The 15,952-nt window shown below is 30.2% G+C and overlaps 1 protein-coding gene across 1 annotated transcript; it reads right to left on the reverse strand.

Moving 5' to 3' along the window:
* Positions 1-5,140: 5,140 nt before the first annotated feature.
* On the reverse strand, positions 5,141-6,204 carry LOC105114950 (proline-rich protein 3-like). Its single transcript, XM_011011686.1, has 2 exons — positions 5,869-6,204; positions 5,141-5,633 (listed from the first exon to the last, which is right to left on the reverse strand). The coding sequence occupies exons 1-2, from the start codon at positions 6,173-6,175 to the stop codon at positions 5,299-5,301; spliced, it is 642 nt and encodes a 213-aa protein (XP_011009988.1). The 5' UTR covers positions 6,176-6,204; the 3' UTR covers positions 5,141-5,298.
* Between the last annotated feature and the right edge of the window lie 9,748 nt (positions 6,205-15,952).

Genomic DNA, 15,952 nt, shown 5'->3' on the forward strand with positions numbered 1-15,952 from the left:
GATGAGTGGGTGGCCAACTCATAACTTGGTGACAATCATTATCTTCTCTTGTCTGTCCAAAATGTCATTTGATAATGTCATAATTGGAACCACTTGAAAACATGAAAGTTGTAGAAAATTATCTCAGCTTTCCAGGAAAAAACAATAAAGGTCATTTAGACTTCTAGAACTCTAGATATGGGCTAAACACTAAATAGTGTTCAGGTTGTAGGACAGATTCGGTCTTCTTTGTTCTTGCTATAATTTGGACTTGAAAATGACCTTTTTAAATTTTGAGCTTTTTATGAAATTATAGGCCTTTTTCTTACATTTTTATCTATATAAAGTAGACCTAAATCTGAGATCTAGAGCTTCAAATCTGACCTAATTGCCGAATAGTATTCCTGTTTGGACTGCACTAGCATCTCTTTTCTAAGTTTGGCCATCTCTTTGTCCTTTCAATTTTAGTTCTTAAACTCATCAATCAATCCTTTATTAGATATCTTATTATAAAACATGCTTTAGTTAAGGAGTTATTGATACTTCAAGTGCGAAATGATGACATAGGGCATCGATGAAACGTCGTGCAAAATGACTGAAAGTCTGTCATCGATGTGCTAGATGGACATGTAATGCACAATGTCATTTTTTATGAATGGTATCTATAAACCGTGAAGATAAAATACAATTCATTAAGGATGGCATGAGTAAGGAGTCTTTAGATAATCTTCTATTAACTCTTGAGACGTATCCTAGTGGAGATGTGTATCGTGCAATTCATGATTTATGGCTCCATTTTCATAAAGAACATGATCGAATTCGTCTTGGAAATCTGACTAAAAAAGACCATGTTTGCCAATTTTAAGAAGACTGGATGGGAAGCTTGTCCCTAACCCATAAAGGGTGTTTAAGTTGTTCTTGGACATAAAATTAAAGGAAGATGTGAGCTACAATCATAACTACCTATACATACATATGCTTTTTCAAAAATAAATAAATAAATTAAAGAGAGAGTGTGTGTGTGAGACTCCAGCTGACCTACATATAAGTGGTATGATTGCCTTTTTAATTTCTCATCTATAAAATCCCCTCTTCCTTCTGTTCATTTCTACTCAACCCATACATTCAACAAATATAGAAATGTGTAGAAATGACAAGTTTTTTAGATCATCATATAAAAAATATTTATGTTTTCGGTAGATCTAGTCCTGGAAAAGAAAAGGAGTTTTTAGAATCAACAAATCATCTTGGTCAGGTGCTAGCTGAGAGAAAGATTCATTTAGTGTATGAGTGGCAGTCTTAGATTAATGGGAGGTGTGTCAATAGCTGTATTTTTAAGAGGTAGTCAAGTTTTAAGGGTCGTTCCTAAAGCTTTAGCACAATGGGACATCATTGGAAAAATAATTGGAGAGAAACTACAAGTCTTCATAATGTCTGCTCCAATAAATGCAATGTTTAACAATACTAATGTCTTTATTGCCTTACCAGGTAGTCTCAACATATTGAAAAAGATCTTTCATATTTTATCTTAGGCCCAACTGCACATTCACCATAAACTCATATGTCTGTTAAATGTTAATGGTTATTATAATAAGTTGTTATCGTTTCTTGATCATGCTGTAGAACAGGAATTTCTAACATCTTCAGCACGACCAATCATAATCTCTGCTACTATTGCTGAACAATTGATTGACTAACTACAATCTTTCATTCTTGTAATTGATCCTTTCATGAGTCGCAAAAATTGGTATCTAAGGAAAGCCATAAAAAGCTTAGATTGGATTTGGGCATTCATTTATGAATCTTTATTTCTTTTGGTTTTATTATTATGTTTTATTGTTTCTTATATTTGTTTAAGTGTGTTTTATGTTTTTCAATGTTTATTATTTTAGGTGATATCTTCTATACTCTATTTTTCTATGTTAGGACATTGAGGACAATGTCTTGTTTTGGTTGGGGGGAGAGGGTAGTAGTTGACAAAAAAAAAATTAACTAATTATGTTTTCTATTTCATAAAGCATGTGCAAACTAGTTGTTACTAGGATGGCAAAGTAAAGGAACTATTTTGTTAAAGTGACTCTTGAAACGCATCTTAGTAACCATTTTTAACAAGGTCTATTATAATACTTCTTGAAATATTCAAGTTTACAAACTTCCGCATTGTTATCACTTAATTATGCTTATATACTCATTTAACTTGTATTCTTAAACCTTAATTTTCACATACATACTTTAACATATGATTGTGGATTGCACATTGGATTATTACATTATTTATGTTCTTTTGTTAAAGGTAACAACTAAGGGAAAAGGATAGTATATAATTTGAAAAAAAAAAACAAGAAAAGAGCAAAAAAAATGATGATAATAAAAATATAGATAAGTTTGGTTTTGTAGCCTCCCTAACCTAAGCAATTAAGCTCAAAAGAGTGTTTTAACACCTAATACCCTAAAGTCAATTGACTTGGGAGCTATTGGCTCAACACCTGTTACATGGATTAAGGAGAAAAGCTTAAGAAAATCAAACATTGCACTATCTACGTATCAGTATCTGCAACTCGAGTTACTAAACTTGTAGGGGTGTCTCAATACCTAATGCCCTAAGACCAATTAGTCTGAGAGTTATTAGTCAAAAGCTCCTTACATGGGTTAAAAATGCATGGTGTTTTAAGTTATATGTATATATATTAAAAAATAAAAATAAATAAAAAAATAATAATCTCAACTCAAGAAAGTTAACCTTAAATATTAGAACAAAATTTTTGTTTTCTTTCAAAAAAAGCTCTATAACTATGTGTTGATATATTGAGTACAAAAGAAAGGTTTATTAATATCTTGTTTAAGAAGTATTGAGTAGATATATAAATTTAATGAGTTTGTTTATCTAGATAAATTAATGAAAGTTGAATGATGAATACCTTACTTTGTGAAATTTGCAAATTGTTTTTCTATTTTAACACTTTGATTACTAGGGACTAGTAATCAGCTGGTTGGGGGGGTGATTAGTACTTAAAAGTGCATTTTTATTAAAATTTTATATCATCATTTTAAACTTGAAGTATCAATAACTCCTTAACTAAAGCATGTTTTATAATAACATATCTAATAATATACGACGCCTTTAATTTATAGTAAATATTCATTTTAAATACAGGCCTATCACATAAATGAAAGGATTGATTGATGAGTTTAAGAACTAAAATTGACTATATTTTCTATGGTTTCTTGAGCACGCAACAATAAAAGTTGAATTAATTCACTCGTCATTAAGCGATTTTCTTCTAATTTTTTGAATAAAATACAATTAAAATAAACATAAAAACTAATTTTTTTAACTGAGTGAGACAAGGCAAGAACATAATTGGAATTGTGGTCAAATTCCATAAATATTACATCACCATGCAATATCCTTATAATGTATATAGTATTATTAAATAATATTAAATACTAGTTTTTCGAGTAAAACTCAACTGTTTAAAAAAAAATTACAATTTCATTACGTACAAAATTCATTTGACAAGAACTACAGTTTTCATGATGTTTTGAGCGTGCAATAAAATTAGGTACAATATTATTGAGAATAAAATTGAGATTATAGTACGCGCTAATTTAATTCACCTTAAACTAGTTTTTTTAAAAAAAAAAAATTACTTTTCACGTTCAATAATGCGAGTGAAATCAATTAACTACACTGATTTTTTTAAAAAAAATCAAACTTTTCACGTGAATAGTGCGAGTAAATTAATTCACTCGCACTGGTTTTTCAAAAAAAAAAATTTAAGTTTAGTGAACAGTGCGAGTGAATTAATTCACTCGCAACTGATTTAAAAAAACAAGTGCGAGTGAATTAATTCACTCGCACTGCATAATGGAGCCATGCTCCACTGTACAGCTTCCTGCCCCACGAGAAGTAGCATTTTGCTGCTTCTTCAAAACCTGTGGTCTCATCTTGATTTTTAGTGGGTTCTACCAGTGGGAGGCAATTTTTTTCCTTACCAAACGATATTCAATGTGATTGCAGATGAACCTCACTCGTAGCCACGTTACTAAATCAGCACTAAATTGCTTCTCAATCAATATAATTATAATAAAAAAACACTTAAGGAAAAGTTGAAAAAGCTCATTGATGCTAGTTTAATAATTTTATGATTTTGAGGGTAATTAAATCTTTTTATTATTTATAAAAAAAAACTAAAAAACCCTTGAAGGCAATTTTATATTTTTTGCTTTTAAAAATAAACAAGTTGTTTTACTATAAAAAAATATATGTGAAGATTAATTTCTCCGTGGTTAATTTGATAATAATCAATAAACTATGAATAAAAAATCATTTTACCAAAAAAAATTAATGAATTTCATTTACAAAAAGTAAAATAATTATTTTACTGTACAAATTCACAGGAAAATATAAGTGTATACATATTAAGAAGCTAAGTTTTTTTTTCAATGGGATTAGGCTTTCAATACAATTTTTTTTTCTTGAAATCCCCCCATCCTCTATATATATATATATATATATTTGAAATATGTTATCCATAAAATAAAAAGACAAGAAAAAGAAAGAGAAAGGACACCTAATAATTCAATGGTTTTGTAATGCGGTACAAACCGTTACAAAAAATTATGAAGATTAATTTCTTTATGATTAATTTGATAATAACTAATAAACTATGAATGTCATTAAAGAAAATTAATAAATTTTATTTAAAAAAATAAAATAATTATTTTATTGTGTAAATTTACAATAAAATATTAATACATAAATATTGAGAAGGTGATTTTTTTTTTCAATAGGATTAGGCTTTCAATATAATATTTTTTTCTTGAAATATGTTATGCATAGGATAGTAAGACAAGAAAAAGAGAGAAAGGACACGTAATGATTCAATCGTTTTTGTAACGCGGCACAAAAGAGTGAAATGAACATGCACTTTTACAGTTTTACTTCTTTAATAAAATTCATAAACCTTATTATTCGAAGAGAAGAAAAGGTCCATTTGCAAAGCTATAATAACGAGGGGTTCAGTATAAGTTTGGGCTTTCCGCAAACCTTTTTTCACAAAAGTCCATTTACTGGTGCAGCTGAAATCAAATTAAAATTATTGCGAAGCTGCTTATCTACAAAGAAATAAAAAATAACAAGTTCTTTAACTTCTTGATGTATAAAGAACCAAGTTTATTACAATCTTAAAATTCAAATATATTGAGCAATAAATCAAGACAATCAAAGTAAATTAAACTAAATAAACAATAAGAATGCGATCAAATTCCCATCCCAAATGTATGAAAAATAAAAAATAAGGTAAACCAAGAAGAAATTTAATAACCACCGGCAGGAGTTGGTGTTGTTTCGGAGGTGTAGAAGAAAGTTCTCATAGAATACAATTTAATGTTTTTGCTACTGAGGATGTGATAGGAAGAAAGAAGGGCACCGCTCATGCCATTGTTGACATCTGTTGGGATTTTGCAGGTCTCCAATGGAGAACTTTCAAGGTAGGCCTTGCATTCTGTGACTTTCAAATCACCAAGTCCAAAAGCAGGCAATGTTTTGTAATAGTAACCGTTTGCATCAGTTGCCCCAGTCAAGCATGAGAAAGGTGTTGTCTCATATCCGTTCTGGTCCACAGCCATGCATGCTATCCTTACCAAAGCTCCTGCACATGATAAAAGATAATTTAAGGTGGATAACCTTTGCCTCACTTTTTGTAAGACAAATAAGATGATTTATTGTCACCAGAGTGATGCTAATGTCCAGTTCAGGAAATTCAGATACAATGTTATTTTAAACAAATGAGAACTCTCCACGCACACAGTCAGAATCAAGTGACTTTAACTATAAAAGCTGTAATGTAACAGAGCATAAAAATATATTGGGTGCAGAGAGATTACCTTTAATGGGAATATAATTAGAGCCTGATTTGCAAAGAACAAGACCTTCAATCCCAGTGGGGAGTGGAGCTTCTGGGATTGAATCATACCCATAATTTGGTTTTTCGTTGTCTGATTTTGGTATGGTTAATGTAGGCTTGGGGAAGTCTGGTTTCGGGGTGCTATCATAATTTGCGTCTGATTTTGGGTGATAGCCAGGTTTAACACTGTCTGTCTTCGTGTCATAGCTATAATCATTAGCAGAAGTAATGACCAAGGATGACAAAAGAAGGATAGAGGTTGCGAAGAAAAAGGGGGTTACAGCCATTGCAATGCAAAGCACGAAGAAAGATGTACGAAATTACTGATTATTGATGGGGAGGCTGGTCGCTAGGAAGGCATTTTATAGAAAGGATGCTTCACATTTGTTTTTCTGGTTTGGGATTAAAAAAAGAAAAGAAAAGATACGTGTGAGAAATTTTGGTGCACATTAGGGAAGGAATATTATACGTGGTTGGCAATTCAAATGAACTTCAAATTGCCTTCACAAAATACGTGGGGAGCAGTATTATAGTTCTAATGACCTTACAAAAAGTTGGAATATGCTCCAATTGATAAGAAATTAATTGATATATATATATATATATATATATATATATCTACGAAAGAATTTCTTAAAAAAAAAAGTATTAGATATATTATCTTTTCTTTTCTAGAGGTCACAAAATCTCTCCACCTTGGCCTGCTAGTTTAAAAGCCTCCTCTTTTTTAAGGGAAGATTATTCATGGCAAGTTAGGCAATGTTAGATATATTTCCCTTTTGGTATGACCAGTGGATTGTTATTAATAATTGGCGGATCAGATTCATCCTTCTCATAAGTCCTTATTGATGCCTGACATTACTTCTCCTAATCATTCCTGGGATTTTGGGAGGTTCATACTATTTATCCAACTTTAATTGTTGATTTGATTAGAGTTACACCCCTTGCTAGATATGCAGGAGTTCATGATGGCTTAAAATGGGAAGGTTTAGTATCTGGTATTTATACTCCTAAGTTGGGATATGAATATCTCAACCCTAGAGTCTGTTTAAGGTTAATAGGGTCTTGAATAAAACTATAAATGCAATTTTTTGAAATATTTGTGAAATATATTTTTTTTATTTTTTATATATGTTTGACAGGTGAGGGTTTGGACAATTTTCATTTCATATTTGAGGAGTTTTTTTGTAAAGTGAAAGCAATTTTTATTTTATAAATCATAATTAATAAATATATCTTATTTATAAGACTTTTTATTTAGTGATAACCTTGAACCATTCACCGAGTAACCTTTAACTTAAACCAACTCTACTTACCATAATTCCTTTCCCATCATGGTAGCTCGCGCCCAAAGTGGAAGTTCATTCGAAGGCTTCAGGTTCCCTCCAAAAATTAGTCTTTCTTTGGCTAATGGTATGGCAATGGCTCCCTACTTGTTCTTTAAGGTATTCTCGTCATATGATGGACTATGGTATATTATAACCCATCTTGACCCCAATTCCAACATATTTTTAAAATCATAAAAATTGAAAAAAAAAATAGAGAGCAAAAGGATAGGCAAAAAAAAAAAAAGAGAACAAAAAAGATGAAATATCAGACAAATGAAGAAAACAAAATAAATAGAAACTCAATTAAGATTAGAAAAAAAAATGTAAAAAGAATGATCATTCAACACTATCAGATTTAATAGTTTTACCGACAAAAATTTTCGTCAATGTTTACACTCACGGTTCATCAATAAATATTTTATCGACGAGCTCACTGATAAAAACATTTTGTCAAAAAAACTCTTGTCGGTAGTAAATTTACTTATGGATCTATAGATGGACAAAATGCGCTATAAAAATATTTACTCGCTTCATTCTATTAGTATTTCAAGTTTGATATGTAACCAACAAAATATTGCATTCAATTTTGTTGGTGTTTATATTTTTTCATCAATATATTTATCGATAAATATAACATATCACTAACAAAATATCATCTATAATTATGTCGAAGAGTTAACAGTAATAGTGATACTTGCAGTAATTCTTTTTCAATTGTCTTAAGAAATATATATTGAACAGAAGTAGAAAAATTAATTAAAATAAATTATAATCAAATATAAAAAAAAAAGAATTTTCAAATAATAAAAAAATTAAATATTTATTATGAATTTAAACATATATACAATCAAATGCAATAAATATAAAATAAAAGGGGTGCTAGAGGATAAGGAGGCTAGTTGTCACTGGGACTATTAGGCTAATAAGAAGGAGCATATAGACCACTCATATGTGATCTCATCTTTATTACCACGTAGTGGAATTCTTCATAATCTGCAGTAAGACGTTCATATTTTTAATTAAGATGGGTCATTTGATCATATACTAATTGGTCGAACATCCCTTCGAACTTGAGAGTTTGAGTGCTCGGAACTAATTGCAAGCATCTAACAATCGAAATATTATGGGTTTTCTATAAGTTCTCGGCTGTAGTGTTAGAGATTTTATACACTCAATTTCTATCGGGTCCACCAGACAATCCTACCTTTAACCACAAATGCAGATAGAGATCTAAATTGGTCAAAGGATCATCCCCGTATATCTTCTTTATATGGTTATTATATGTATCCTGCAAAGAAAAAATAAATTCATCAAATTAAACAAATTAAAGGAAATTATAACTTAATAAAAAAATTGTTAAAAACCAACAAATCAAAAATTGTTGAGCTCAACTATCCACGAACTGTTACGCCTCTTTTTGGCAGTCATCACTTCACACATGCGTTTCTACAAAAAGCTTCTTCAAGCTTAACTTACATCCAAGAATTATAGTCTGCAAGATAACAATGTTATCAATTAAATATATTTATAAAAAATAAAAAATAAAAAATAACAATATTATCAATTAAATATATTTATTAAAAATAAGAAATAAAAAAATGAAGGTAATAAAAAAAAATTATTATTTGTTTTGCATAAAAAATAGAAGTAATAAAAAAAATCTTACTATTTGTTTCACATACGAAACGAATGGAATAGAGTTGTCAATATGCATATTAATGGTTGTGAACACGTCGGTGTTGGTTCTTTGCACCGGACTGTGACCATAAAGTGAAACGTGCAGATGTTACATCCTGAATGTAGTCCGCCCATACAACCTTCGAGATATATGGCGATCTAAAACCCTTTCAAACTACTACATCATTCCATGTTGGAAACTTGCTTTCTCTTGCATATTTTTTTGTTTTCTTTTGTGTCTCATACCAAAAATCATGCAACAATATGTTACCAATAAATTATCTTTTAGTAAATGAAAAATAAAATTTTAATTCTTGAAATAAATAAAAAATATCATGATTTAGATCTTACCTAGTTGCAGCATGATTCTTCGAACCCTTCTTTGCAATATTATCATTAGCTCTCTCCTATTCAAATTTTCTCTTGCAGTAAAAATTTATAAAAGAAAAATTTCAGCAATTTCAATAAACTAACCAAATTAACATAATAAAAAATATTTAAGTTAATATTGACTTTAAATCTTAAAAATCATTCATCGACTTGTATTTTTCATTTAGGATGTTTGGTTCCATCTAAGATTTAAAGGTCAAAGTTATTGTTCTTATAGCTTCAATGTTTATAAACCTGAAATTGCTTTCATTAAATAAAATTATTTAAAAAAAATATTAAACATGTCGTTGTAAAAGCAAACCAAACTTAGATTAAAAATTCATATTTCCACTAGGCCTCATACTTAAGTTAAGTGTAAATAGATCTCCTTGTGAAGGGACTCCTCTTCAATGTTGCAACATCACATATAACAATCCCGAGTCATGGTTGACACCTAATGACTCGTGATTGTTGGCGTCGTTGTTAGCTCTTCTAGTAGTGATCATATTCTCATGACATGTAATAGACTTTCCACACTTGCTAGATATGCAAGAGTTCATGATTTCTTAACATAGGTAGGTTTAGCATCTGGTATTTATACTCTTAAAATGGGATATGAATATCTTACCACCAAAAAGAATAGTAATGTGTAGAATGGGAAGAAAAGATGCACGAGTATTTTGTTTAGGTGATTGTATATAGAGGTTTGTGTTGTAACATGTTTTTTTTATGTTCTATACTCGGTGATCCTTACATGTTTATTTACCTTAGATCATATGTATTTGTGTTGCAAGTTATAAGGTCATAGATGTACTCATAGAAGTAATCATAGAAAGTATTTGTTCTATCATTAAAGACTGCAAACCTAGAATATAAGATGAATTGTTAGGCATTATTGACTTGCAAAATAAATAGGCACTATACTGATAACCTGTAAAAATATGGAAATTAGGTGGGCATCACACTAATAACTTGTTAAATGAAGAATGTAAATGGGTGTCACATTAATAACTTGTATAATGAGAATTTAGTTAGATGGTTATGATGGAATTAGTATGCTTAAATTTGTCATCTCTTAGGAAAAATGAAAAGGATTGATGGGTTTTCAGCATTATTAGAATTGATATGGCTATCATCTTTTTTTTGTTTTTTATTTCTTTTTTTTAATTTTTCTTTTCTTCTTTTCTTTTTAGTTGAGCCTTCAATGGACCCAATTATGCTTTCATGAAGGAATGAATTAAAGATCTGGTGTAGAATCAATTTGAATCAAAAGATAGAAAAATATATATCTAGTCATACACGATGCCTATTGTCTTCTAAGGATGTGTGAGACTTATTACAGCATTCAATCGAGGTCTTTTTCGACATCTTTGACTTCATCTCTAGAAAGTTCTTAATATCTAGTACATGTTGTAATCAAAGTCATGCAACAACTAATTTTTTCTTCTCTTTTTTCTTGTATCCTATCCTTTAATTTTCACGCCATCTCTCATTCTTTTTATTTCTTTCATTCCTCTCTATTTAAGTTGTTAGGCCCAAATGCTACCCAATTGATGTCATGGTCATATTTTACCCAATTTTTAATATATTTTCAAAAAAACACAAAATTTTCTAAATAAGATGCATTCTAACTAATTTATAGCCATTTCCTTCTTTTTTTTAATTTTTTTACCTTTTAACATATCTTATTCATATTTTTAAATGATGAATTTTCAAAAACCAAAAAATTAAGATGAATAAAAAAGATTATTGAGTGAAACAATAAGAAAAGAAGGAAATAAAGATCAAAATAAACATGAAAGTTTAGGTCCCTCTCCAAGTAGTTGTAAGATAAGAAAAAAAATAAAGGAATAAAAAGATAAGGAGATAAGAAGACAAGAAGAAAAAGAGAGAGAGAAAGATTAATAGACCATATATTCAAAGGAAAACAATTTAGAGAGTAGAGAAAAGAAAGCAGAAAGGAAAAAACATCATTAAAAAAAAAGAAGTAAACCAACTAAAAATAAAATTATGAGAGAGAGGAGAATAACTTAAGGGGAAAAAAAAAATCACAACCCTCTTTCTTTCTCCCTTATTACCAAATTTTGAATTTCTTTTTTCATCAAATATTTATCTCTCTAATTTTTTTCATCCTTGCTAGAACCAAATAGCCATCTCTCATATATATATATATATATATATATAATCACCAAAACAACCTTCTCTCTTTATCATAAATCATTTCTCCAAATAAATCATCAGCCAACCATAAATCACCTAATAATCAACCTTAAAATTTTGCCATCACATGATCCAGTAGCCACTATTCTCTCTTGTCAACCTACCCAAATATCTTTGAATCTAGTCATATAAACCACCAAACATCCCCCACAACTCCAACATTTTTTCATTCATTCTCAACATAAAACAAGCCAAAATTTCCAACCATTCAAACCTAAAATCACCACCCATTTTAACCCCAAATCAACAAAAAAAAAAAATTCTAGTTATTTTTTTCAGGTTTAGTGATAGCATGTGAAGCACACGTGCCATCATCTTTATTTGTTGTCCAAATACAAATGTATGCAAATCATTTGCCACTGTCAAGTCCTAGTTTCAGCAGCTTCTAGTTGACTCTAAAAACTTCTAAAGTTATTTTTGAATTTAAAGAATTTTTTTGCTTATTTTAATTTATTTTCATTGTATTATCAATTTTTTATATTATAGTGAATATTTGAAGTATTAAGGTTCACACCATCATATGGCAACCCAAGGCGTACAGTAGCTAAGGATTTATTTTTTCAAGATGTGATAATGATAGAATAAGTACTCTATGATAGGATTTGGAGAATGGGTTGTAATAGTATTATCCGCAGTAAAATTATTTGACCTTGGTATAAATGTTTTTTGCATGGATGTGTATGTTTGGTTGTGATGGAATTTGTGCTCAAATAATGGTTTTCCACAATTATTTAAAATAAATGGTAAGAGTATTTTAATTAAAACAAAAATTGATTTGCTTTCTTTTATGTGATTAATTAGGTGTGTATTGATTGTTTTTTTCATAAAAGAATCAACTCAAGGATACTAAGATCCTTGAATCAGTTTTGTCCATTAGAAGTTGAAACTCTATTGTTTTTGTATATAAAACATTTTTGTTTTTTTTTTGTGGTTGTTTGGATGTATTGAATTTTTTTTTTTATCTAAGAATCAATTTTAGGATAGTGTGATCCTTAAGCAAGTATTATCTCTTAAAAGTTGAAAGATATTGAATATAATGGATACATGATTTTGTTAAAACAAAAATAGATTTGTGAGATAAGATGGTGATCTAGAAAATATCTTTTTGTTCCACAATTTTTCTTGTCTAGTAAAATATTATCCAATTATTAGAGTCACGCACATACAAACATTATGTATAAGAGACTATTTGTAAATATTTTTTTGGACTTCGGTTTATAAATATAATTTATATGTCCACATTTATTGTTTATTAAATTTTAATTTTTAATATATGTAATGTTTGTTTAGTTGTTTTCTAGACTAGATCATATATCTTTTTGTAGTAAGTGAATCTAGATTGGGTTGATGTGACCCATGTAGATCCATCAAAACAAGTAAGGGCCTTTAGGGTAATTTTAAATATTATCAAAGAAAACAGGCTTGAAGTTCAATTTATCATCTTCTTAGATTCAATGCTTCTAATCTAAAAGTGAGGATTGAGCTCTTTTGTCAAGTCTAGGTTTCAAATCATTACCTTATATTTTAAATGTAAGTACAGAAATGTGTAAGCATAAAAGGTATATTTTATTATTAATATCGAATATGAAACAACTTATCTTAAATTTAATGTTTTAAGATTATTTTCATTTTTTTTTTAATATAACTAATCTTTTACCTAAGAATTTATAAAAAAAAAATTAGTTTGGATTCCTAGTCAATATCAAACTAAGTATATGACTTTTTTTTTAATACTGTTTATCATAATCAACTCATTAACAAAAACAAAATTGCTGTCCCAAGACAGCATACAAAGATTTTTATTTTCATTTTCAGTTACAGGCAATAGCGTCGAATATCTACAAATCTCAAATAATATATGCATCATATTTCAAAGACTTAATGTCTTTGAGACAATATCAGCTTTCTTTAGAATGAGTGCATGATTAAAACGAATAAATGCTTTAAATTGCTGGGCGATTGGCGCCTCTCTTAAGTTATTGTAGCCTTTCTTTCCCGAAATAAATGCTTAACATTTCTAGAGCAAAGAGAGAATAATTTGTATCTTAGCAACTCTTATCTTTTTTTTCTTTTTCGTTTTTTTCTTTATTGTATGCAAATCGGAAAATGATTTACCAAGAGTTTTTATAATAAATTTCTACTCAAAGTAATATGTAAAATGTTCTACATTAAAAGAAATCAAGGTATACATTGTTCCGTCTTTAAAGAAAAAAAATCTTTATTTTAATCAAAATCGTGCATATATTTAGTTAAAATCATAATTCTCATTTTCATGTTAAAATCATGGATCCCATACATGTATTTAATCCATGTATAAGCTTCGTTAAAGAAAACAATAATACTTTCAGCAATACTAATATTACATTATTTTAATTAAATTATATTTTTTTGGTAGAATTAATAAATTATTTTTCTTGTTGATAAAATAGACATGGGAAAAGTATTACGTACATAAATTATAAGAGTTCGCTCATTTGTAGGCATAAAAATTAAGAAAACCAGAGTGAATAGGGACCTGATAAAAGGCCCAACATTTGACCCTCTGCGATCTTTTGGTGCGTGTCCCTTGAAAATATATAAGGATTAAAGCTCCCAAAATCAAGGTAAGCCTAGCATTCTGTGACCTTTAAATTTAAATGATCATGAAGCCCGAAAGCAGGCAATGTTTTGAAGTAGCAACCATTTGCATTGGTTGCTTCAGTTAAAGAGGAGAAAGGGTTTTCCTGTGCCCATACTTATCACAGCTCCTACACCCGTATAAAAATAACTTTTGTAAGGAAATTATAACAAAAACACTTTGATTCAAGCTGTAGCAGCATCCATGACAATAATAACACAAGCAAACAAATCATGGCTTCGAATTCTATAGCTCTCAAAGAAGAACAAAGGGGTATAACTAGAACCCTGTTTGCATAGGGCAAGACCTTCAATGCCCTTCAGGCTATACTCGTAGTCTAGTTTGTCATTGCTTGGTTCTGGTATTTTCAACTTTGGTTCCGAGATGTTTGATTTTGGGACATAATTATTATTTGGCTCAATAATCTCTAGCTTTGGTGTGGTCAGCTTTGGTTGATCATAAGCCTTTTTCTCTTGGGTCATAACCATGTCCAGGTTTTGGCACAATATCTTTGGGTCGGGAAGGTTTGGTTTTGAATCATATTTGTAATTCGGCTTGCCAATATTTTATTTGGTTATGATCAACTTTGGTTTTGGGTCATACCTCATAGTTGGGTTCTGGTTTGGAACATCTGCTTTTGGATTATAACTATAATGTGGCTTGATAATGTCTAGTTTGGGAAAAATGAGTTTGTTAAGTGTTGGGTCATTCAAGCATTCAAACACATACAAATTTACGTGGTTCGGTAACTTGTCTATTCTACGGAGCTACTGGTTTGTATTAATCTTGCTTAGAAATAATACAAACAATAAAACAAGGAGGAGGAGAAAGAATCTTCTCAACTCAATTCAACTCTTTCTCTAGCTCTCTCTCTCTCGGTGTTTCACTCAGTACATCACACACACCTTCAGCTCTTTCCCTTGTCTATTTATAGGCAAGGTTGGGGAGACATAGGGCATAAATCATACAATGATTTATGCGACCAATTAAGCCTCTATTAATGCCAAGTGGAAGATTAGGTATTTCCACTTGCATATAATAGAGGTGGGATATTGTTTGTTTCCACTAACAATCTCCCACTTGGAGACAAATAATAAAATTATCTTTTATCCTCGAAGACCAACTGAAGTTTTACACAACTTCAGTTTATCAAGTGTAACTTCTTTGGTAAACATGTCAAGTGGATTCTTGCTTCTATAGACCTTTTATAGCATCAATTGCTCATCGTCTAGCAATTGTCAGATGAAGTGATATTTAATCTGAATGTGCTTAGTCCTAGAATGAAATACTGGATTCTTGGCAAGGAAGATTGCACTCTGACTGTCGCTATACAAAGTACCATTTACGTTCATCTTGCTCAATTCTTTCAGGAAACGATGTAGTCATACTATCTCTTTTGCAGATTCTGAGACTGCAACATATTCAGCTTCTGTCATTGAAAGAGCGACTGTCTTTTGAAAGGTAGAACTCCAAGAAATAGCAGTGCCTCCTAGAGTGTATATACATCCTATAGTACTCTTTCTGCTATCAACATCTCCTATTAGATCAGCGTCTACAAAACCTTCAAGTTTCAAACCACCAGATGTGAAAGCAAGACATGTCTCCGATGAACCTTTTAATTACCTCATGATCCATTTCACCGCCTTCCAATGCTGCTTTCCAGGATTACTCATATATCGGCTTACAACTCCCACTACATGGGCAATGTCTAGTCTGGTACAGACCATAGCATACATCAAAGAGCCGATAGCTGAGGCATATGGAATCTTATCCATGTATCCATATTCTAGCTCAGTTTTTGGTGACTGGTCTCTGCTGAGCTTGAAATGATTCCCCAGAGGTGTACATACTGG

Source organism: Populus euphratica, unplaced genomic scaffold (genome assembly GCF_000495115.2).
Source record: "Populus euphratica unplaced genomic scaffold, PopEup_1.0 scaffold597.1, whole genome shotgun sequence".
Taxonomy (NCBI): Eukaryota; Viridiplantae; Streptophyta; class Magnoliopsida; order Malpighiales; family Salicaceae; genus Populus; species Populus euphratica.

What these genes read in the sequence shown, in the direction of transcription:
- LOC105114950 (XM_011011686.1), bottom strand. Translation starts at nt 6,175, where the DNA reads ATGGCTGTAACCCCCTTTTTCTTCGCAACCTCTATCCTTCTTTTGTCA. An exon ending in TAATTATATTCCCATTAAAG is followed by an intron (nt 5,634 to 5,868) that starts GTAATCTCTCTG and finishes TATCATGTGCAG; the next exon opens with GAGCTTTGGTAAGGATAGCA.